This window comes from Lepidochelys olivacea (genome assembly GCF_965140295.1).
Source record: "Lepidochelys olivacea isolate rLepOli2 genome assembly, chromosome: 8".
NCBI lineage: Eukaryota > Metazoa > Chordata > Testudines > Cheloniidae > Lepidochelys > Lepidochelys olivacea.
The window spans coordinates 53,879,974-53,904,106 of record NC_140418.1 but is presented as its reverse complement, the minus strand read 5'-3'; the positions used below and the strand labels follow the sequence as shown (position 1 = coordinate 53,904,106).

General features: G+C 49.8%; 1 protein-coding gene across 2 annotated transcripts in view; it reads right to left on the bottom strand.

Moving 5' to 3' along the window:
• Positions 1–24,133, bottom strand: part of CACNA1E (calcium voltage-gated channel subunit alpha1 E) — a 257,484-nt gene that overhangs the window by 49,224 nt on the left and 184,127 nt on the right. For both annotated transcript variants that reach the window (XM_084636282.1, XM_084636281.1), the window contains 5 exons: positions 22,490–22,779; positions 15,487–15,646; positions 14,676–14,805; positions 12,136–12,195; positions 10,626–10,732 (listed from right to left, as the gene is read on the bottom strand). In XM_084636282.1, coding sequence (XP_084492408.1) covers positions 10,626–10,732; positions 12,136–12,195; positions 14,676–14,805; positions 15,487–15,646; positions 22,490–22,779 — 747 coding nt within the window. The remainder of the gene's footprint in view (positions 1–10,625; positions 10,733–12,135; positions 12,196–14,675; positions 14,806–15,486; positions 15,647–22,489; positions 22,780–24,133) is intronic.

Below are 24,133 nucleotides of genomic sequence, written 5' to 3'. Positions count from 1 at the left end.
TACCACTATTGTGATCTGAGAACAATCAGAATCTTATTTTGTGTTGGTAAAATATACAAGGCTTTCAGTACATTGTGCATCCATCTGCTGTACTTGAAAACCTCTAGAAGGAGACTTATGACAGAGGGTACTTCTAATTGCGCGGCTCCTTTTGTAAGGGTTAATACAATAGAAAGCACAATAACAGACCCAACCATAAACAGATGCAAAGAAAACCACTAATTAATACTCTTCAATAACAGTACACCACCACAAATACCCCATTTAACGCAACTGCACAAACATTGGGATTAACCCACTTCATGCTCTGGCACCACTGTTACTCTGTGGGAGATGTTTCAACACATTGAGGCCACTCCCGGAAGTATTTATCAGACTCTCCTGGCCTGTGGTGCTGCTTGTGCAATTTTCACCTCCGATTTTTTATAAAGCTTTTGGGAGACAGACAATTTTTTATTTGGAAGGCAAACTTGCAGCCCATTTTCTCAACCCAGCAGCGTGAGGGTCCCCCGGTGAGATGTTCTCCTCATGAGGAATAGGCTGTGAAAGGGATTGGGGGGGAACATCTAGCTGTCAGTGGCTGACATATTACACTCGGACTGTGTGAGCTTTTTCTCATGAAACCAAGAGCTCGTGAGGGGTTTCAACAAAGCTTGGGGAGTTTAGGGTTAGGCCCAAAATGTGAAATCAGGAAGATTTTGCCTTGTCTCAGGTTTCTTTTGGCTTGGCAGGTCCTGGATCACCATCTCCAAACAGGCTTCCTCCTGACCTTTTGGTATCTGCTGGGGGGAGGAGTGCAGAAACCTTGGTGGCCCTTGGGAGCTTTTCAGGGGCAACGGTCAGATCCTACCCTGATCCTCCTTCTTCAGGAAGGTGGAGCAATGGCAAGACAAGCCAGCTCTTGCCAAATGCTCAGTAAGACAAGCATTTCACAGTGGGACCAGAAAATGGTGCTCAGACCCTATTGCTGTGCACCACCCTTTTCTTTATTCTGGGACTGAAACGCCAATAGCCGAGTGCACCCTGGAGGTCTCAGCCCCAGACCAAGGTAAAGGGCAGTGTGAAGCAGCATAAAGTGGGACTGGAGGATCATTTCTCATTCCTATTGCTGCAGGATGGAAAAGGATAGGGCAAAGCACCTATTTCCTGAATTTACCTGCTAAGGATTTGCAAGGAGTGAGAAAGGAAAAGTGTTTGACTTGTTCCTTTCTCTGAAGCAGAATGGGGAGGGGGACAGGTCATATAGCCATCCCTGAAAAGTCAGTGGGAGAAGAAGAGCTAGCTAGCCACAAGATTTCCACAGAAGATGGCAAAGTGTAGGTGGAAAGCCCAGGTCTGTTGGGGCTTGTGATCCTTGCCTGAGATGCGGGAGAATTAAGGGATGTCAGGGATCTTCTCCCTCTGTCCCTGCTGAGACCAAGGAAAGGGGCTGCCGGAGAGGGATTTACAATGCCTGGTGAAAAGCATGTAGAACTCTCCATAGTTTTAACCTGGGCATTGGTAAGACTCAGCAATTTCAGCTTAATTTCATGCAGCATTGTCTCGTGTGTCTAAAACACAAGGGGTGCACATACAGACAGTGGCCCTTTAAAACGGCCAGCGGAACTAAAACCATTATGTGTTACACTGCTCTAACATGAACACCGATGACTGAACAGTGCTATTTCTTCAGTGAGAACATGGGAGTCTCTTCCACAAGACACTCTATTACCACACGGTTCCCAGACAATACTTCTAGGAAAGTTACAGGCTGGCTCACAAGCATTTTGACTAGTGGCCCCTGGGAACAATGTTATCAACCACTTTTCCCAAAGGAAAGGAACTCAAATGTTTTTGGAAACGATCTTCAGGTTTCTTTTCATTCTGGGGTCCAAAATTAAACATACAGGACCTGATTCTGGAGCTATGCTGGTCTATGCCACCCAGTTGAAGGTGATAATTCACTCCGCCTTCTACCACTTGAACATGGAACAGTCCAAACAGCAGAATGCAAGGTTCTGAAAGCTCGGCCAACTGATCCCTCTGATTGGGGTAGCATCTGCTACTGCTTTATGAAAAAAGAAGGATAGGGCATATAACCATGGCTTCCTAATGTACCACGGACATGGTACTCTTCATCGATCTCCACTGTGTGTTTATTTCCAACACACACACACACACAGTTCTGTGTGTTCTTCTATCTATCTTGGAATACAAACCCCTCTCTCTCTCCTTGTGAGGATCTCCCATATACACCTGGTGATGTTCCATCTGAGGCCCAGTTCATTGAGCCCTGATAGTCACAGCTGGAAAGATTGAGTACGGGGCACAGAACTTGCATCCTTTACAATGTTCTGATGTGTGCACCCACACAATTTTGATTTCCCCACCCCACTCCACGTCTTTCCGTCTTTACTTCCTTAGCGTGAAGTGCTGATGACTTTGCAAGGTGGAAAGGACAAATGTAGGCAGGAAGTCATATGGGATAAGAAAACTTCAGTTACACAGACAGACAAACCAGCTTCCCCAGAAGTCCATTTTCCCTGGCTTGTAACCCCAAAGAGAATCAAACAGTATAATTACCCCAATGTATTCCTGTGGGTGATCCAGTCAGGCAGCAGCAAAACAAAAACGAACAATAGGTGGGGAGAAAACAGAGAAGATAAGAAAATCCAAGAGAGAAAGAGAGCCAAGGATGACAGGGAATGAGATCTGCATTAGAGTGGAATCACAAGCCCGTCTCACAGCCTTGGCATTCTGATATTCTACACATTTCAGCACTACAAGGACATGTTTTGCTTGCCGCCCCCTCTCCCCCACCCCCTCACCCAAACTCAACCCAACCTGAATTTAAAAAGCAATCTGTATATCCACGGTACCATTAAGAAGATTTCCTTTACCAGGAACCACAATTCCAGACATTAACCTCTTCTCCATGGGAAATCAGGAAGGACTAACCTGGAGCTACCCCCCTCTCTTAATCCTGATGAACATACTCTAAATTTGGATGAGAAGAGGAAGTTGATTTGTAGCTGAGGTGTGGTCACTATTACAAGAGAAGCCAGAGGAGCGTGGTATTCTGGATGACACAATGGGCACAAGCCCTACCCGTGTCCTATCTGAACAAAATAGACAGAACATGAAATGAATGTGGTAGTCATCCCAGTCTGGTCCCTGAAGGACATGTATATGGAGCATTATATACTTTGGAGACTATATATATAAAATAACTAAGCTAAAGGTTTGACTGTGGGGATTCACTGGAGCTGTGGTCTCTCTGGAACTGCTGTTGTGCCAGGCTTCTCCCCTGTTGGTTAGAAAATTGGTCTTTGATATGAGCAGAATGTTGCTGAGAATGTAGCTGGTTATCGTGTTATCTCTAAACCAGGGGCAGACAAACTTTTTGGCCTCAGGGCCACATTGAGTTTCCAAAATTGTAAGGAGGGCCAGTTAGGGGAGGCTGTGTGGCCCCCTATCCACCCTGTTCCCTGCTTCTTGTCCCCTGACAGCCCCCCCGGGACCCCTGCCCCATCCACCCCCCGTTCCCTGTCCTCTGATGGCTCCTCTGGGACTCCTGCCCCATCCACCCCGCCACACTCCACTTCCCCTCACCGGCCCCGGACTCCTCCCTGCCCCTGACTGTTCGCTACCGCCCCATCTAACCCCTCCTCTCATTCCTGACTGTTTCCCCGGGATCCCTGCCCTATCCAACCACCCCTTCTCTCTGTCCCCTGACTGCCCCCGGAACTCCTGCCCCATCCACCACTCCCCCTGCTCCCTGTCACCTGACCGCCCCCAGATCCCCTGCCCCTGACTGCCCCCCGCTGCCCCATCCAACCCCCTCTCTCCTTCCCGACTGCCCCCCGGGACCCCTGCCCCCATTCAACCCCTCTGTTCCCCGCCCTCTGACCGCCCCAACCCCTATCCACCCTGACCACCACCCCAAACTCCTCTGCCCTCTATCCAACCCCCCCTGCTCCCTGCCCCCTTACCGCACTGCCTGGAGCACCAGTGGCTGGCAGCCGTGCCGCCCGGCTGGAGCCAGCCACGCACCGCACAGCACAGAGCACCGGGTCAGGCCGGGCTCTGCAGCTGCGCTGCCCCAGGAGCTCGCAGCCCCGCCGCCCAGAGCATTGTGCCGCCGGCACAGTGAGCTGAGGCTGTGGGGGAGGGGGAAGAGAAGGGAGGGGTCGGGGGCAGCCTCCCGGGCCAGGAGCTCAGGGGCCGGGCAGGAGGGTCCAGCGGGCCACATCCGTAGTTTGCCCACCTCTGCTTTAAATGGACCAGGATTTGCTGGAGACCGTTTAGCCGACTGACCATTAGATTTGCAGTGGAATAAAATTAGGTGAAATCCAGGTTAACCAAACGGCAGTTTGTATGAAGATTCCCACCTCTGCGTTTCCTCTACATTGGCACTACTACCAGGAAGCATATGCTGGGAGCTCTGTCTCTGAGCACTAGCTCTGGCTTGGATTTAGATTCAGACAGGTGTCCTTTAGGTTCACCTGAACTCTGTAGGCACTGAAGGTTTTGTTAGTTTCTAATTACAGGTTTTATCTCTGTAACAGTGGTTTTCAGGGCCTTGTGACCCTGACCCATCACCTACACACATGGTCTATTATGAATCAGCTTTTCTATGAGACTTACCACCACCCTCAATCACCATAGTAACGAAGCTCTTCACATCCCTCCCTCACGGGGGTGTTGGTTAAGTATCAGTCTCCCTATTTCACAGATGGGGAACTGAGGCACAGAAAAAGTGATTTGCCCCACGTCACACAGAAAGTCTGTGGCAGAGCCAGGAACTGAACCCAGGTCTCAAGTCACAGTCTTGTGCCTTAACCATCCTTTCTATGGGAATTTCCAATGGTTTATGCCTTACTGCTCCTCTCCTGCCCTGGCTTGGGAAGGAGGCTCACTCTGACATTAGCAAATGGTTGCACAGGCAGAGTTTCATGCAGTGAGTTTCATGAGGAGACTTCTCAGGACTATGGCTCATCCCCAACCATCAAAACAAATCGGACTGGGAGACCCACAATTTGGCTTTAAAATGCTGCTTCATGTTAGTAAATAAACTTTCATTGATAAATTTGTTGATTAGCAGCAGATGATGGGAGTTTCTTCCCGTATGAGTGAGGCCTCCTGGTAGGCCTGGAATACTGATAGAAACCTGTCCACAGCTTGCTTTGGTGTCTACCCTCTGATGCCACAGCAGATGGGGCAGGTAGGCTCTGTTTTATCCTGCAAGCTGACAAGAACTGGAGACGCTACTCCAGACTGTCACCTCTGGGTTAGTGCGCTGTAATACTTTGTGGCCTCATAGAAAAATGCTGCACAGACTCCCGCATGCCCAAAAAAACTGCCCAGAGGTTTCTGGAATTTCCACGCACACTCAGCACTCTTGGCGTGCCACTCCTCTGAGGGAGCGCTGCTCGCTGCTAGCCCTGCCGAGGGCACATGAAAATTCCAGAAACCTCTGGGGAGTTTTTTTGGGAGTGCAGGAGTCTGTGCACCATTCTTCTGTGAGGCCACAAAGTATTACAGCACTCTGACCCAGAGGTGACAGCCTGGAGTAGCGTCTCCAGTTCTTGTCAAAGAGCAAATTGACTGTGCCTTGGTGATTCATCCAAGGGCTCCCCATATTTATTTGAGCCAAGTCCCTGCTAGATATCTGCTGAGGCCAGTCTGAGCACGACTGTGAAGTAGGAGAAAGTCTGATGAAGCAACACACTTTTTAAAATCACTCTGCCCTGGATATTTAGAAGCAGTTCCCAGCCATTGTCCAAAATCCTGAGCTAATGGAATAGTTTAAAGATAAAGTTAGATGTGGTCTGTTAACTATTATATTCCCAGTGATGGAAAAACAGAGCCTTTATTTTGACTTGTCTAAACATGGGGTTAGTATAAACTGGGTTTGTTTGCATAAATAGGGCTCTATATTATTAGTATTATCAGGGTGCAGGTGAGGTATGAGAGAAGATGAAGAGCATATCAACAGGTGCTGCAGGTTAGGATTAAGATATATTAGCAGTTCTATGTGGAGATTTGCTCTGTAACTATTTACACTTGGCCTCGCTTTGACTAGGGCTTTAATCCAACCTAAAAAAACACACAACTTGCACCATTAATGTTATTCTGACATTGTTTCTAGAGACAGTACTGAAAGTTCTTCCATGCTGGGTGTTAGGATAGTGCTGTTTGCTCATAACTCCAAGAGAACTCAGACCTGCTACTACCAAGGGATGGAAAGACTTGCTTCTATCCCAGCTGTTCACGGCCAAATTAATGAGAGGACTGACAGGACCATGGTTCGAGCTCCCCACTCTCAAGAAGTATGGGGGCTCAATCTTTTATAATATTGTAGAAATGGCTATCGCCACCTTTGGTGAACATGTAAAGCTACAAATGAGTGCTGCTAGTTTACATAATACCTATTAAGAGCATGAGGGGAGACAATACCTAGCAGTGTATTTAGTTATTATTAATTTATTATTATTATTATTTATTAAACAGAGACCTTTGCAGGTATGTTGGGAAGTTTATGTAGGCTACATTTAGTTAGACACATTAGCTCTCCAGGCAGAGTTTGAGTAAGAGGCATTGAGATGGCTGCTCTCTGTGATGGCATACCAGAGTTTTAGGTGACATGGTGAAGTAGCAGGTGATCTATGGATTTGTGGCTTTACAGATCTGGGTTTGTCTGGATTAGTTTTTAATAACAACCGGGCTGTGGCTATTTCTTTGGAAACCTCACAAGAACTACACAAGGATTGCATGGCTATTTTGTGTCAAGTGTGCGCCATCAAACAATAGACTGAATGCTGTGTATCTAGAGAAGCCATTCTTCTGACATCTGGCCTTGTGCCCATTGGATTGCATCAGATACACTTTACTGATTCCACAACCATAGGGGAGCATCCCAGGGCAAACTTCCCTGAATGAAGAGAAGGTGTCAAAGCTTGTACAAATTTACAGAACATTCAAATACTCCATGAGTGTTCTAGCGTTTTTTCCCATGAGAAATGCTGAAGGTGATGACATACCTTTGTAAGGATATTCTATACATGCCAACCCCCTCTCCCCGCCTCCCGCCCACCTGGATTCAGTGTTCCATCTCTCACTCACTAAGCTCAAGTCTCCCGATTTCAGGACTCTACCACATTGCGACTGATAACAAAGATAACAGACTGACATCACCCGCAGACTTAGTGTTATGGGTCGCCACAAATATACAGCAAGGCCGTAAGACAGCCCCTCCTTCACAAATAGCATGGCAGTAACCCAGCTAGATGTGCAAATACCCAGAAAGTCCAAGGCTGTGTGCCTTTGTTTTGCTCCCACAAAAAGCAAAGGTGGACGAGGGAGAGGGGTGCATGGCCCCTGTGTGAAAACCAAATTCCACACAAAGAAGATCATCCAGGGAAAAGAAAAGTGAATTCAAGAGCAACCTGGAAGGCACTTCCCCTTGAAACCACAATGGAGCAAGGCAGGCAGCTATGGACATTTATAGTTGGTGAACATTCTGCATCTCCACAGGAACAGAGGATGGCAGCAGAAGGTGCCAATGCCTGGCAGTGCCCAGTGCCAGAGAAAAAGCTCCACCCACCAGGCTGAGGAGGGGACAGGCAATCCAAAGGAGAGACAGGTGTTCTTATAAATGCTTTATAATGTAAAAGCCGATTGGAAATCACAAAGGAGCAGCCGTCATTATGCTGAGGCAATTCTTCTCTTCTTTCCCTACCCAAGGTTATGAGCATCAGATCATTCTTCAAAAACAGGAGACAACTGCCCCAGGAAAAATTTGCAGGTTTACATTATAAAGTGCTCTTGTACATGGTGTAAGCAGCTACTGATCTATATATCTAGCACTACTACGTAGGGCAACATATATGTTTGTTGCAAACATACATGAAGGCATGTGGGCCTTCTCTGTGTTGGAATTTTGAGTGTCTAAACCAATGGATAGAATGCTTTCCATTGAGAATTCAGCTGCTCCCCAATGCCAAAAGATAGATTCCCCTTCTTAGAGATGGCCATAGTTGTAAAGGAGCCAGTTGCCAGTCACTGAGGAAGCCAGGTGGGTCTGCAAAACACTGGGGACAGAACCTGGGCAATGTCTGGGTTGGTGGGAGGGAGAGAATGTGCTGGTGACAGTGTCAGGCTGACAGCTCTGCAGACTGAAGTTCTGTTTAGCCACAGAACAGGCACAGCCCACGTGGTGACAATGCAAGCTCCCCCACATTGCCCTGCTGATGGGCCCCAAACTGACCAAGAAGGACCACCAATGTGGGTGAGAGCAGCATAGTCACCACGTGCCATTCAATCAATCTTTATCTTTCTGTTGAGGCTGAAAACCCGGGGGTCGGTTAGTGCTAATTGTGGCGGTGGTTTTCATGATGCAGACACTTGTCCATTGGGAAATGGCCTGAGAAGCCACCAACAGCCAGCAGATGGTAAGAACTTTCAGTAACTATTAGCCTGGATCTGAATGGCAACCAAGACATGGAAGGCTCCATTACCCTACTACCTATCCCTCGAGCTGCGTAGCCTGTCCTTAATTGCTGGTATCCCCAGTACAAGCAGCTATCCTGTGCGGAGCCACAGCCAGAATAGTAGCTCAAATGAGTATGAGTTCAATCTCCACAAGAGAGAGAACCTGGACAGGAGGCAGGAAGACCTGTATTTTCTACCCACCTGATAGAGCCACTATACAGCTCCTGTGGTATGGCTGACTCTAAATCACCTGAAGACTATACAAGGAGTCAGAGTCATATCCCCACCTAGCAGAGCACCTGCTCAGTCACCTGGCAGCCTGGCTCAATCCCCAAGATATGGCACCAGGGAGGTCCCAGAGGGCTGACCTCATTCCCCCGCTTCACTTTCTGGTTGGGTCCACAGGTGCATGAGCTAACCTGGTCAGATGCAGAGCCAGCTGAATTCTCCAGGGCTCTTGGCAAAGAGAGAGCCATGACTGAAAGGACCAGAGAGTGTGAGAGAGAGAGCAAGAGCAAGTGCATGAGCCAGTGAGAGAGAGGGAGCGAGAATGAGCAGGTGTATGTGCCGAGGGAGCGGGAAAAGTGACACGCAGAAAGGGGAGTGATGGATTATGGCCCATAATCCATCAAGTGACCTCAGGCCTCAGGATCCCTGAGGCCCCCTGCACAGTACCTGAGCTGTGGACAAACAGAGGGTTTCGCTCTCCACGACTGTCAGTCCCTCCCCTTCCACCAGCACTAAAGCCACGAGCGCACGTTTCAAAGGCACAAAGAAAGAACAACAACATGACAAACTCACAGCATGCTGGCACACAGGACCCTGCTCTCCGCTCCTTCCCTTCTCAGGAGGTACCTGAGCACTGAGCAGACACTGCTCAGCAGGATCGTTGGCCCTCGAGACGTCCTTCTCTGAAATTCTTCTTCTACTGTGCCCATCACCATGGGCTCAGAGCCCCTAGATACCCACCCCCATCCTTCCCATGGAAGTACAGCCCAGCCCCTCACTGAGATGACACCGCATGTCCTCACTCAATGGGAGAGAGGGGGCTGGGCAAATCGGTAGAAATTAATTCCAACCCCCAAATATCTCCCTTGGAAACAGAAGGAAAAAAGCCAGATCCTCATTGACTGGGGCGAGGCCCTGATGAGGTCAGCCTGAGGAGCAGGTATGCTCCTGTTCTCTGTCCCCGTCCCAACGCACAGAATAAGCAGGGCAGTGCCATCCTGGTATTGTAGTGTCATCGCCTTGGTAACAGTCTAGGTTGCAACCACTTGGCTTCTGTGTGTTCAGGAAGGTCAGCATGTCCGGTTCTTCCCCCACCCACACTGTGTGCTAAGTGCAAAGCATCTCTCCTGCTCCGAATGGCTTTTAAATGGCAAGCCAGTCCTCACGCCATACCCCTGTGAGACTGAGAAACTGCATGCCACAAGCCTGCACCTGAAAACGGAGAATGCCGATCGAGGCGAAGCTAAGGACCTGCAGAACTTCCTGCCCCTTGGAACCGGCCTGTCCCTGCTGGCTAATGCACTGCTCCCAGCATGTCCCTGATAATGCAGCTGGTGGTACAGAGGACAAAGGGGCTAAAACAGCCAGTTGTGCTGCTATCTTTAATGAGGAGCACAAACCTGTAGCATATCCTGAGGGAAATGCCCTCCCCTCCACCAGGAGGAGTGTGATGGGAACTGGCCAGCAGATGTTATCACTGCATGGGACTAAGTGTTTGTTTGCCAGTACCAGCTCTGCCTCACACCGTACTTGTGTCACCTCTGTCCACCTTAGGTATAATTAGCAGATGCCTAACTCCATCTCTGCGAGCCCTGCTCTCCTTCCTTCTTCCCCCCTCTGCCTCCTCCTTTCTTCCACATCCGAGGCTGATGTCCCTGGCTGACGTCCCCACCAACGCTGACAGGGAGAAGCCAGCAGCTGCGTTGCTGGGCGGTCGGGCCAGGCTCGTAAGATTCTGTCTCTGCAGTGTGACTGTGGATTGCCAAGGGAATGGGAGGTATTCAGAAAGTGAAGGAGACCGAAGGAGGAATGGATTCACAAGAAAAACGCAGCTGGCTCTTGCTGCCATTCTAAGCTCGCCCCGCCAAGAGCGACTCGACACACCTCCCTGGGAAGGCAGCGTAAAATGGGAGACAGCCACTTACGCCAAGGCGAAAGCCACCAGTGCCCCGACTACCACGATGAAATCCAGGATATTCCAGAGATCTCGGAAGTAAGAGCCATCCTGCAGGATCAAGCCCTGGTCTATCATCTGCAGGGAAGGGATGAAAACACAGGCAGTAAATACTTCACTTAGCACCATCAAGTAAAAACCGCCCCACAAGTGGCCGGATTTGCAGGGTTGCTGAGCACCCCACTGGTCCCATTGACTTCAGGGAGCATCATGGTTGACCAGCCCTTGGACTCTGCTGAGCTGAAGCTGCAGGGGGCTGCACCAGGGACACCTGCTCCTGGGCCATCTTGTACCTACATAAGCGGCCTGGTCATCAGAAGTGCAGAACACTCAACTCCCACTGATGTCAATGGGAGCTCAGCACCTCTGAACATCAGGCTTATTCAGTTGCCTAAATATGGATTAAGTAGGTTGACCAGGTAGCAAGTGTGAAAAACCAGGATGGGGGTGGGGGGTAATAAGCGCCTATATAAGAAAAAGCCCCGAATATCAGGACTGTCCCTATAAAATTGGGACATCTGGTCACCTTCGGATTAAGGGGCCTAACTCTAGGCACCCAAGTGTAGAAATCCTGGCCCTAAGTCCTTAGAGGAGCACCACACAGACTCAGCCCTATGGAATTCAAGAGGTGGCCAGTAATAACAACACAACAACAAGCAGTGCCTATATAGCACATTTCATCAGTAGGTCTCAAAGCGCTTCACAAAGGAGGTCAGGAACATTATCCCCATTTTACAGATGGGGAAACTGAGGCAGACGGAGGGAGGTGACTTGCCTAACATCACCGAGCAGGCTAGTGGCCTAGCTACGAATAGAACCCAAGACTCCTGTACCCCAGTCCAGTGCTCTACCCACTGCGTCTCACTGCCTCTGTCTTGTTGGGATGCAATCGGGTCAGGATGTGGAGGAGGTTCCACAAAGGGTTTTTTTTTCAAATTTAAGACAGAACTAACCCCAAGCTGTGATTTCGCATTCTGTTCGCAGTAATGCTCAGACAATTTCTACTCACAACGAGGAAGTCACTGTAAATTGAGACTGTGCCAACAGCTCCCCTTCTCCTCCCCACTCTGCCTGACCGTGCCAGGCTCACTCGGCGCTAAGGGAGAGACGGTTCAGGGCTAAGCTCCGCTGCCTGGAGTCCCCTCACCTCCAACAGCACAGCACAGCCGGCAGTTCCGCACGCCAGGCAGTGACAGGGCGAGGCATAGGAACGGATCTGGGCGGCTCCAGGGATTAAAGTGACAGCTACCCTCATTTACTTTCTTCTGACCAAATATGTTGGGCAGAATTTTGCACAGGTAGAGCAGCAGCCCGCGGGACAGCCCTGACAGCCTCTCTGCTAGCCAGTAGGTGGCAGCACTAAGGAAACAGCTGTAATTTAAGGGGACCCTGTTGGGAAAGCAATGCACGCCCGTCCTCCCGCTCCCCTCTTCAGCACACCTACACAAGCCTTTGGGAGCTCCTCCGAGTGATTCTCTTACCTTTATAATCATCTCAAAGGTGAAGACACCCGTGAAAACGTAGTCAAAATACCTCAGGACCTGCGAAGACAGAGCAGAGGCAGTGGGTGTTTGTGAGGAACATCCCCTCAGGCTGCACGCCCTGGGCTCACTCGTGCACCCTTCTAGGGACGCACATTAACTCCTCCACCACTGAAAATCAAAAGAAGGGCCTACATTCTTGTCCTGGAGCCAAGCTAGGAAAGAGCCCATTACCCAGGAGCACGGCACAGCCAGAAACGTAATCCAGGTATCCCATGAAAACTTCCTGGCCATTCATCAAGCCGCTACCTATGCTATAAAATCTTGGGTGCCTTTCTGTCTCAGCCAGGAGAAGATGGAGGCCTCTCTGCAGAGACTTGTGGCTGGGATGCCCAGTTCCCACCCCTGCAGGTAAAGCCCTCTGTTCCACTAGCATTGTCGCCTCCCCCCAGCTCATGTACCCCGCCAGAGCTAACCCATCGCAGCCACTGGGTCTAGAAATCATTCAGCGCTGGGGGTAGCTAAGGAGGATTTCCAGTGACCTGGGCAGTAGCAAACGCTGCTTTGATTTTTAACTCAGACCAGTGCAACAGGAATGCAAACCCTCCGTGTCCCTGCAGCGCAGTGAGAAATAACTGGGGGCACGCTCATCCTTCCCCTCCCCCACTTCCATTCACTTCTGGCCCTGCTCTGCTCCCCCACTTCACTCTGCCTCCCATTAACCTTCCCTCGCTGCCCACTCCAGGGCTCCCTGCTGCTCCTGACACAGCACTGACTTCAGATTCCTTCCTCCTCTTCTGCAAACCCTCCCTTCTCCTGTTAAAGGGGCAGCGCCCCGCCACTCTGCTAGCTGGGGATGAAATTCACTGCTGTGCAGGGTCAGCACCAGGTGTGCGTCCTCTTATGTCCCCCCAAAGACGTCTTAGATCCTGCACTGCCTTTGGGCTGACACTCTGCAAAGGGATGAATTTCTGCCTGCATGAACATCAGTAGAAAGGGGACGATTTGACTACTGTGACATGGTATCCTCGGGGCAGTGACTGACTGGCTCACCTGAGCTGAGATTCACTAATGCCAGCTTCCTGACTCACTTTTCCTGTGCAGTCTGTGTCACCAACAACAGAGACAAGTAAGGATTTGCCATCCCAGCTTGCTAAATTCCAACTCTGGTTCTACCCCATGGAGCACGAATGGCTGGTTTCAGGTAAAAAGAAAAGGAGGACTTGTGGCACCTTAGAGACTAACCAATTTATTAGAGCATAAGCATAAGGTTTCAGGTAGGCACTCCTAGAAGGGCCCCTCCGTTCTAGGTGTGAGGCCATTCTACGTGGCTTACAAAGTAACCAAGGCTGGTCTGTGCTTTCATCCCCTGCTCAGTCTGGTTGGTCTGTCAATGCACCCAGGCTGCTTAAGTGCAGGTGAGATCAGATCAACAGCTTGTCCTCCAGGAACTGACAGACGTAACGCACCCATTACATTGCCACAAAATACCGGCTACAATAACACCAGAACAAACTGTGATTTCTCATTCAACAACCGAGCCCCCGATTCAATTTTCCTTGGACAAATCAACACAAAACCATTTTCCTAGCCTCCCTCCTGCTGGATGACGTGATGTGATAAGATGAGACCCACGTCACAGCAACGGTCATCTCTGTCCTGCTCCCTCTCTTTCTTGTGAGCCCTATCAAACCACCGGCCTCTATTCACGCTGTTCCTGTGACCGTCTCGCGGCATAGCCCCTCACTCAGTCTCCTTTCCTTTAACCTTGACATCCCCCAGCCCAACTCAGGCTATGTCTTCACTGTTAAGAAAAAGTGCAGTTTACTGCAGGAAAGTCACATGCACTCGCTATCTCGCTGTACTTCCTACTGGAGGCCAGGCTCTGCAGTTTTACCATGCAATATACTAGGCGAGTCAGTTACAGGCAAAGATATAGTGCAAACCTTACCTTGCTATGTCATGGGGAAAACCACAGGTGCTTTGTTGCCCCCAGGATTTCACAGTGGGATAATGATCACGCGTTAGTTCTTGGGCAGCCTCAGTTCACCTATCCATCACATCGGACAAGTACCACCAACCTGCCTCAACCACCCTATTTCCTTCTCTGGCCTGACACCATATCCTCTCCCATCAAACATCCGCCCTTCCTGACCCTTGGTACCCAGTTGTATCTTTCTCTCCCAGCTGACTCTGAGGCCTCCACACATATTCCTAGACTTCAGATCTCCCTCTCTCTAACAGCACGCTAAAGGGTGCCAGGTTTAGAAATGATACGTGAGCATCTGGTTGCTCTGAGGGTTTGTAGTTCTGAACTTGACGCTGAGGCAGGATTGTGGGTGTCATGTGGATGGGCACGTGCAGTAGCAAAGAGGATGCTGGGGAATATATCCCAGCATGCCATCTGCTACCACTCTGCAAAGGAGCAAGACAAGTTAGCAAGTACAAATGCTCTTCCTCCTCTCCCCACTTTGTTCTGAGCACAGCTGATGGATTGGGCAGGAGGGGGCAGGGAGATCAGTAAGAAAGCGTGCAATCACTTTATTCCTATCTGAGTTAGTCAGGACAGGGTCCTCTGCTGCCAGGGCAATGCTGCTCGCAGCAATCACCAGGAGGATGCACATCTCGAAGTAGCGCAGGTTCACGATGTAATGGCAGGCCCGCCGCACTCTGCAGGAGAAACAGTTCAGAGCAATCAATAGCTGTGCGTCTACATTACCCAGGTCTTAGACAAGGTTACACACAAAAAACTGCATTAAACGGTCATTGGTTCGGTTGCACTCAGAATTAGGAAATGCCAGATTTGTGGTTGCCTGTGCAACCTTAATTTGGCCCCCTGTGTATTGAATCAGGCAGGGATCTTCTGTGGAAAAAACAGTCAATGAAAATGTAATTAAAGATCACAATGCGCACGTTGGGGGGACGAATGGAATGGAGCCAGGCATTGTAGGAGCTGGGCAGTTGGAGTCACAAGGAGTCCATGCACCGGCAGGAGCTGAGCTCTACCCCTGTATGGCTTCAGGGGTAGCAAGCATCAGGCTGCTCATGCATCTCCCAGTCCTGTTGTGTTGCTGAAGCCAGCTGGCCATCTGAGGTTGCTGCGGTAGCTGAGCAGGTGGGTGAGGGAGCCTGGGCCAGTATTGCTCCTGCCCCCCTGGAGCTGAGGAAGCAGCAGCAAATACAGAAAGTTGGTGGGGTGCAAGTAGGGGGCCGCAATGCTGGCTCAGGCTTCCCCAGCTCCTCCAGAGACCCAACTGGCTAATGGTAAAAACCTACAAGGCCCTGACCCATCAGATCCTTCCCTTCTCCAGGGCTCAGTTATTCCGGTACAAAGACCAAAGAATATCTCACGGGTTTGTTGTGCTGAAGATAAACATGGAGCTGTGAGGCACCATCGCTTTGCCCGTCTCTGAACTTTTCTCCTTCTTCCGTTTCTTCTTCTCTTTCTCCTCATCCTCTTTTGTCTCTGCCTCCTTTAAGGGGCTGGCTTCTCCATCCGTCTTGTTGCTAACTGCAAAAGAAATCAGTCCTTTTACTGACCCAGCAGGCTAACAGCTGCATGAGACATTTACCCTGGATGAAAGTACAGGACATTTTCACAGGAGATGGGCTGACCATGTCAACAGCTACAATGAGCTTTGGCTGCAGAGCTAGTGATGGGTTATCCACAAGGAACTGGCAACTGGTTGATGGCTTCCTGCCTGGAATACACTGTCACTCCCAAAATTGACAGGTTTCAGAGTAGCAGCCGGGTTAGTCTGTATTCGCAAAAAGAAAAGGAGTACTTGTGGCACCTTCGAGACTAACCAATTTATTTGAGCATGAGCTTTCGTGAGCCACAGCTCACTTCATCGGATGCATACTGTGGAAACTGCAGAAGACATTATATACACACAGAGACCATGAAACAATATCTCCTTCCACCCCACTGTCCTGCTGGTAATAGCTTATCTAAAGTGATAAGCTCCCTTGCAAGAGCACTTTCAAGAGAGTATTGCACACCGAGGCTGCTGTAAAACTTCATGCTCTTCAGTCATTGCTCTGGCTGCTGCCTTGTGAATGCAACAACAAAAAGAAAAGGAGTACTTGTGACACCTTAGAGACTAACAAATTTATCTGAGCATAAGCTTCCGTGAGCTACATCGGATGCATCCTTTTCTTTCTGAGGATACAGACTAACACAGCTGCTACTCTGAAACCAACAAAAAGAATGATGCACACTACTCAACCGCCTAAGAATATCATTTCTCCACAGCGAGAGGGACTGTGAACGGCAAGATTGCTGTTTTACATTCCCACATCCAAGTTCTGCTGTTAGCGAGAGACAGATGAAAAGGAAAGGACAGACACAGACTGTCATGCAGAGACAGAGACAAGGGCTCTAATGAGGCACTTTTTTGTGGTGATGTTTAATTAATAACACAATTTAAAATCTCTCACCTTGAAGGTGAGGGGAAATGTTCCTCTCATTTTTAGGGTTTGATTGACAGGCAATCAGAGTGGGATGGGTTCACTGTAGATAAAGTTTAATTTAGTGTTTCACATAGGCCTTGGCAATAGGGAAGGAGACAGAAGGGTGGGAAGGAGACAGGGAATGAGGGAGTAGGGAGAAGGAGACAGGATGGAGGTGAGAAAGGGGGAAGGAGAGAAAAGGGGAAAAGGGAAAAGAGAAGGGGAAAGAAGTCATATGAGTGAAGATGGATGGGAAAGAGGGGAGGGAATGAAAGAGACAGTAGGAAGGAGAAATGGAGAGGGAGAAAAAGACAAGGCACAGCCTGAGAGAAAGTGGGCAACTAACAACCACTGTAGAGCAAGCCACGACTGTGAGATGCATCCGCAAAGTGCAGGAGTCAAGACCAGAACCAGGGGCTGAGTTGCACATTTGAGCACAGCACACGCCCAAAGGGGAGATGCTTCTGTTTTGCCTGAGGGCTGGAGGGTTTGTCCTGAGCAATATGCAACAGGCTGTTCCACCCTCCTGGCACAGGCCTGGCCTTTTTTCTAGCACAGCTCTTGCGGGGGGAGTTTCCCTGTGGGCTCAAAGCACGGCTGAGAGACTCCTCCTGCATTTCTGTGGTTAGTGGAAAGAAGGCCTTGCCCCGCTGGGGATCAGCCTCGGTTACAACCTCCAGTGTAGCTGTACTAATGCAAACCGCTCGTGTAGAAAGGAAAAATCATGTTTCACTCCACTGCTGCTTTTCTTCATCTGCTTAGTTGTTACAGCAGTGCCTGAGGCCAGGGGTGGGCAAACTTTTTGGACTAAACGCCACATCTGGGAATAGAAATTGTATGGCGGGCCATGAATACTCACAAAATTGGGGTTGGGGTGTGGAAGGGGAGTGAGGGCTCTGGTTGGGGGTGTGGGATTTGGGGTGGGACCAGAAAGCAGGAGTTGAGGGTATGGGAGGCGGTTCTGGGCTGGGACGTGGGGGAGGGCTCCGGCTAGGGATGTGTGCTCTGGGGTGGGGCTGGGTATGATGTTATTGATGTAAACTGTGACCGTATAGATCATTGTTGCAACCACTGTTATATATTTGCAGCAAATATTGTACAAAGGTTGTCCAGTAAGGTGTCTATGAAAAGGTTATGATTTGCTGGTTATGATTATGCTGTCTGTATGTGTGTATCGTTTTTGTATTTGAAGTTATGAATATTGGCTATATACTTGTATCTCAATATGTTTTGATTCTAAGTAGCCTCAGTGAAGCATCTGGTCAGCTTCTTAAGAAAGGACTATTCTCAGGAAGTGCCCAATCAAGAAACACTTAACTGACAATGGACTTTGGGAGACGCCAATCCACATCTGAGCTTTCCTGGGAACGTTCAAACTAACATGTAAACAATGGCGTTGGCCTGCAAAGAACTGAGTCATGCATGGACATGTGACTTCCATGTGCAGAGAATATAAAAGGCCCTGAAAACCCCTCCATTTTGTCTTCAGTCCTGCTTCTGACCTCTGGAGAAACCTTGTTACAAACTGAAGCTCTGAACAAAGGACTGAATGACTCATCCCAACCGTGGTTGTATTCCAGATACTTGATTTGAACCTGTAGTTTATTCCATCACTGCTACAAGCCTGAACCAAGAACTTTGCCATTACTGTATGTAATTGATTCGATTTAACCAATTCTAGCTCTCATCTATATTTCTTTCTTTTTATGAATGAACCTTTAGATTTTAGATTATAAAGGATTGGCAACAGCATGATTTGTGGGTAAGATCTGATTTGTATATTGACCTGGGTCTGCGGCTTGGTCCTTTGGGATCGGGAGAACCTTTCTTCTTTTATGGGGGTATTGGTTTTCATAACCATTCATCCCCGTAATGAGTGGCACTGGTGGTGATACTGGGAAACTGGTGTCTAAGGGAATTGGTTGTGTGACTTATGGTTAGCCAGTGGGGTGAGACCGAAGTCCTCTCTGTTTGGCTGGTTTGGTGTGCCTTAGAGGTGAAGAACCACCAGCCCGGGGCTGTAACTGCCCTGCTCTAAGCAATTTGTTCTGAATTGATACTCTCAGTTGGGTCCCACCAGAGGCAGCATTGTTACACTGGGGATGAGGAGTTTGGGGTGTAGGAGGGTGCTCTGGCTGGGGGTGTGGGCTCTGGGGTGGGGCTAGGGATGATGGGTTTGGGATGCAGGAGGGTGCTCCAGGCTGGGACCAAGGGGTTCGGAGAGTGGGAGGGGGATCAGGGCTGGGGCAGGGGCTTGGGGTGTGGGGAGGTGAGGGCTCCGGCTGGGGATGTGGGCTCTGGGGTGGGGCTCGGGATGAGGGGTTTCGGGTGCAGGAGGGTGCTCCGAGCTGGGATTGAGTGGTTTGGAGGGCAGGAGGGGGATCAGGGCTGGGGCAGGGGGTTGGAGTGTGGCTGGAGGCTCAGGAGTGCAGGCTCCGGGTGGCACTTACCTCAAGTGGCTCCCGGAAGCAGCAGCACGTCCCTTCTCCAGGTCCTACGCAGAGACATGGCCACGTGGCTCTGCATGCTGCCCCGTCTGCAGGCACCGCCCCTGCAACTCCTGTTGGCCGTGGTTCCTGGCCAATGGGAGATGCGGGGGTGGCACTTGTGGCAGGGGCAGCGTGCAGAGTGGAGCCCCCTGGCTGCCCCTATGCATAGGAGCTGGAGGGGGGCCATTCCATTGCTTCTGGGAGCCGTGTAGAATGGCCCCTGACCCTGTTCCCCAGCTGGAGCGCCGGAGTGGGGCAAGCCCCAGACCCTGCTCCCCAGTGGGAGCTCAAGGGCTGGATTAAAATGACTGGCAGGCCAGATCCAGCCTGCAGGCCGCAGTTTGCCCACCCCTGTGCTAGGCACTGTACAAACACAGAGTGGTAGACAGCCCCACCAGGAAGAGCTAGCAGTTGAACTAGACCAGACCCAGGGTGGGAGAAGGGCTCTAGCACACAAGCAGAGTGAACAATGGAATGGTAAGTTTCAGAGTAGCAGCCGTGTTAGTCTGTATTCTCAAAAAGAAAAGGAGTACTTGTGGCACCTTAGAGACTAACCAATTTATTAGAGCATAAGCTTTCGTGAGCTACAGCTCACTTTATCGGATGCATTCAGTGGAAAATACTGTGGGGAGATTTATATACACAGAGAACATGAAACAATGGGTGTTATCATACACACTGTAAGGAGAGTGATCACTTAAGATGAGCTAATACCAGCATGAGAGCCGGGGGTGGGGGAGGGGGAAGAAAACCTTTTGTAGTGATAATCAAGGTGGGCCATTTCCAACAGTTGACAAGAACGTCTGAGGAACGGGGGGGCGGGAATAAACATGGGAAAATAGTTTTACCTTGTGTAATGATTTCAACAATTTCCATCCCACCATCAACCTCAGCCTGGACCAGTCCACACAAGAGATCCACTTCCTGGACACTACGGTGCTAATAAGCGATGGTCACATAAACACCACCCTATACCAGAAACCTACTGACTGCTATTCCTACCTACATGCCTCCAGCTTTCACCCAGATCACACCACACGATCCGTTGTCTACAGCCAAGCTCTATGATACAACCGCATTTGCTCCAACCCCTCAGACAGAGACAAACACCTACAAGATCTCTATTAAGCATTCTTACAACTACAATACCCACCTGCTGAAGTGAAGAAACAGATTGACAGAGCAGGAAGAGTACCCAGAAGTCACCTACTACAGGACAGGCCCAACAAAGAAAATAACAGAACGCCACTAGCCGTCACCTTCAGCCACCAACTAAAACCTCTCCAACGCATCATCAAGGATCTACAACCTATCCTGAAGGACGACCCATCACTCTCACAGATCTTGGGAGACAGGCCAGTCCTTGCTTACAGACAGCCCCCCAACCTGAAGCAAATACTCACCAGCAACCACATACCACACAACAGAACCACTAACCTGGGAACCAATCCTTGCAACAAAGCCCGTTGCCAACTGTGTCCACATATCTATTCAGTGAACACCATCATAGGCCCCAATCACATCAGCCACACTACCAGGGGCTCGTTCACCTGCACATCTACCAATGTGATATATGCCATCATGTGCCAGCAATGCCCCTCTGCCACGTACATTGGCCAAACTGGACAGTCTCTACATAAAAGAATAAATGGACACAAATCAGATGTCAAGAATTATAACATTCATAAACCAGTCTGAGGACACTTCAATCTCTCTGGTCACTCGATTACAGACCTAAAAGTCGCAATATTACAACAAAAAGACTTCAAAAACAGACTCCAACGAGAGACTGCTGAATTGGAATTAATTTGCAAACTGGACACAATTAACTTAGGCTTGAATAGAGACTGGGAGTGGATGGGTCATTACACAAAGTAAAACTATTTCCCCCTGTTTATTCCCCCCCCCCCGCCACTGTTCCTCAGATGTTCTTGTCAACTGCTGGAAATGGCCCACCTTGATTATCACTAAAAAAGGTTTTCTCCCACCCCGTCCCCCCTGCTGGTATTAGCTCAACTTAAATGATCGCTTTCCTTACAGTGTGTATGGTAACACCCATTGTTTCATGTTCTCTGTGTACATAAATCTCCCCACTGTATTTTCCACTGAATGCATCTGATGAAGCGAGCTGTAGCTCACGAAAGCTTATGCTCAAATAAATGTGTTAGTCTCTAAGGTGCCACAAGTCCTCCTTTTCTTAATGGAATGGTAGCAAGTGTCATGTTAGTTCCATAATTTTTTTTAGCGGGTGTGTGTTTAGTCAGGAGGGGAATCACCTAACTGGCAAGAAAAGGGAAAGGGTTGAAAGGGACAGAGCAGGGGACGAGGTATGAAGGGCAGGTGTGGAGTGAAGCTCAGGTGACAAGATGCAGGTATGTCTATGCTCGAGGAGACACACCCACACTAGTGCTTAGCCAGCTAGCACGCTAAAAACAGAAGCACAGCTGTGATGGCCCGAACAGCAGGACAGATGATGCCATCCGAGACGCTAGCTACATACTCAGGTTGACTAGCCCTGCCCCGTCACTCAGGCCACTCCCAGCTGCACTTCTCTTCTAGCGCACTGACTCGATGGGTCCCAGCGCGGGTACGTCTCCTCGAGTGGGAGCAGTCACCTCCCAGCTCTAGCACAGACATATTTGGCGAGGGAGGCAAGGTGGGAGCAGACAGCCGGTCAGCAGGGCAGGGGAAGGGAGAGAACAGTTTTGAGTCTTTTGACTAGAACGGCTGAAGGTCTCTGCTTTGTTTGCTCCTTCCCCTGACGGCTGGAGTCTCTGGCTGGTTGCTCTCCGCAGTTTTACCCCAAGGCCACAGTGGAGTGGATTGGGGGCGGGGGGGCGGAGAGAGACATGCCCCGCCTGTTTCCTGCTGTGTGTCTGGGAGCGGGGTTCAAGCAGGGATAAACTGCCCTGGATCAAATCACAGTATAAAGCATTTTTGGCTGTCTACACTAGGCAGGTGCATTAGTGCGGCTGTACTGGGCCCTGGCTACTAATGGCTGAGATGCTCAGTGGAGACGTGGCCTAACCACGAGGCAATGGATGTGAACATGGCGAATCAGAGCTGCAAGTGCCGTTATCCTGTGAGGCAACCTGGTAACCACCCAGCCACAGAAAAACCCCAGTGTTGGCTTTCCACATGTGGTAGCAACAGTGGGGGCACTAGTGTCATCTAAGCCCATCCAGAGCTTCCTTCGGGACTTAGGTCCAACTTGCCACACAGGATATGGGGCCTTGGCTATGAATTCAGGGTTTGAGGGACGATGGGGTGGGGGTGGAGGGTTGACAGTGCTGGGGCTGCATGAATGCTGGAGGATTCTCTGGGGAATCCACAGTGTTCCCACCAGCCTCAGGGGCCACTGCAAAGGAAGGCAGATCAGAGAGAGGCAAACAGCAAAAGAGACAGGTCCTCACTCTGTACCACAGTGGAGTCTTGGACATCGATCATGATGGTGGTGCTCTCGGTGACTTTCTCCATGTTGGCTGTGACGGAGGACAGCTCGGGTTCACTCCTGCTGATGGCTCGGCTCATCTCCATCTGCAAGCTGCCCAGCAGGGCTTGGTCACTGGTCTCCAGGCCGCTGCAGTCCTGCTCTGTCAAGCTAGCGTTCTTCTCCTCGTTGAGCTCATGGGGGACTTTGAGGGGACTCATTTCCCGCATAGCCCCAGCAAAGGCAGCATCACTGGCTGGGATTTCATTGGTTCTACAGGAAGAAAGGAGGAAGGCAAGGGGAGAGAGAAAGACAGGTGGGATTGTGTGGGAAGAGGTGGGATGGGGGAACAACAGAAGTGAAGATGACAGAGGGGAGCAGGGAGAGCAAATGGAGAAGACAAAGGAGAGAATAAAGAGGGAGAAATGGAGGTTGGGAAGTAAAGATAAAACAGGGAGAAAGAGAGAGAAATGAAACCATGTGTGCTTTTGGAATGATTGTTCTTGCAATATTAGAAAGGCATCAGCTGGAATACAATGAACACTGGATACAGTGCCCGAGCTCCAAAAAGCAACCCTCTGTGTCTTAAGCGACCCTTTTAAAGTACTCCTAAAGTTTTCTGTGCAATATTCTTTAGTTAAAGATCAGCCTCTGATAACCAACCAAGTTTTCATTGGTCACTTGCATAGCTGGTTAAAATGGATTTCCCAGTATTTCGTCAGTAAAGGGGGATCTGAAGCACTCCTGGAAATAATGACTATTATATTATTGTTATATTCCTATTTATTAGCAGCTGTTGGATTTGGCTCTGGTGTGCATTGAACTTTTCTCAGCGAGTTCCTCTGGCTACAGCGACACCAGTTGGTGAAGGCAGAAATAACAAACAATTCTATAACATTTTTCATCCATCTCTGTGCTCCAAGTGCTTTAACATCCTACTGCTGGAGACTCCTCTTTCCTGAGACAAGGACTGCCCTGTGTCCCCGAAACCCCATGCCAGCAGAAAAGACCAGAACAGCTGGGATTGCAACAAGCTGCTGGGGGGTTGGGAGGGACCAGCAGATCCTTTCCTGCCTTTGCTAATCTCCAGTCTCGAGGATGGGGAGAGAAATGATCTCCCTGTGGGATATCCAGGGGGCCCTGGAGAACACAGGTGGGAACATCTGAATAGGCTGTTGTATTCAGTTAGATTTAATGGATTGGGCATAGCAGCCATAACACAAATGTTACATTTCATGTTGGACCTTGTAGGGAGATGGGGGGAGGGGTCCTACTTAAACCAGGAGCCACGAGGTTTGCTGTCCCTGTTCCCGATCTGAAAATACTTCTCTTACGCCAGAAACTAGACATAGACCTGGTCAGAGCTTTATCACCTTGGGAGGAGACAGGGAGACTTCCCAGACCCTGGAGAAATGAGGATTACAGACCAAATCAGTGCCTTGTTTAAAAGCCAGCAGATGATGGTATTCTACATGACGGCTTACAGAAAGGTTACTACTGCACCTCGGGTGATTACTGGGGCACTGTCTGGAGCGTTGTTCTGAGCAGTGCTTCCTGCCTAGGGGAGGGAGCTATTGACCAGGATCAAGGGACAGACTGGCTCCTCAGGACAGACTGGGTGGGGAAA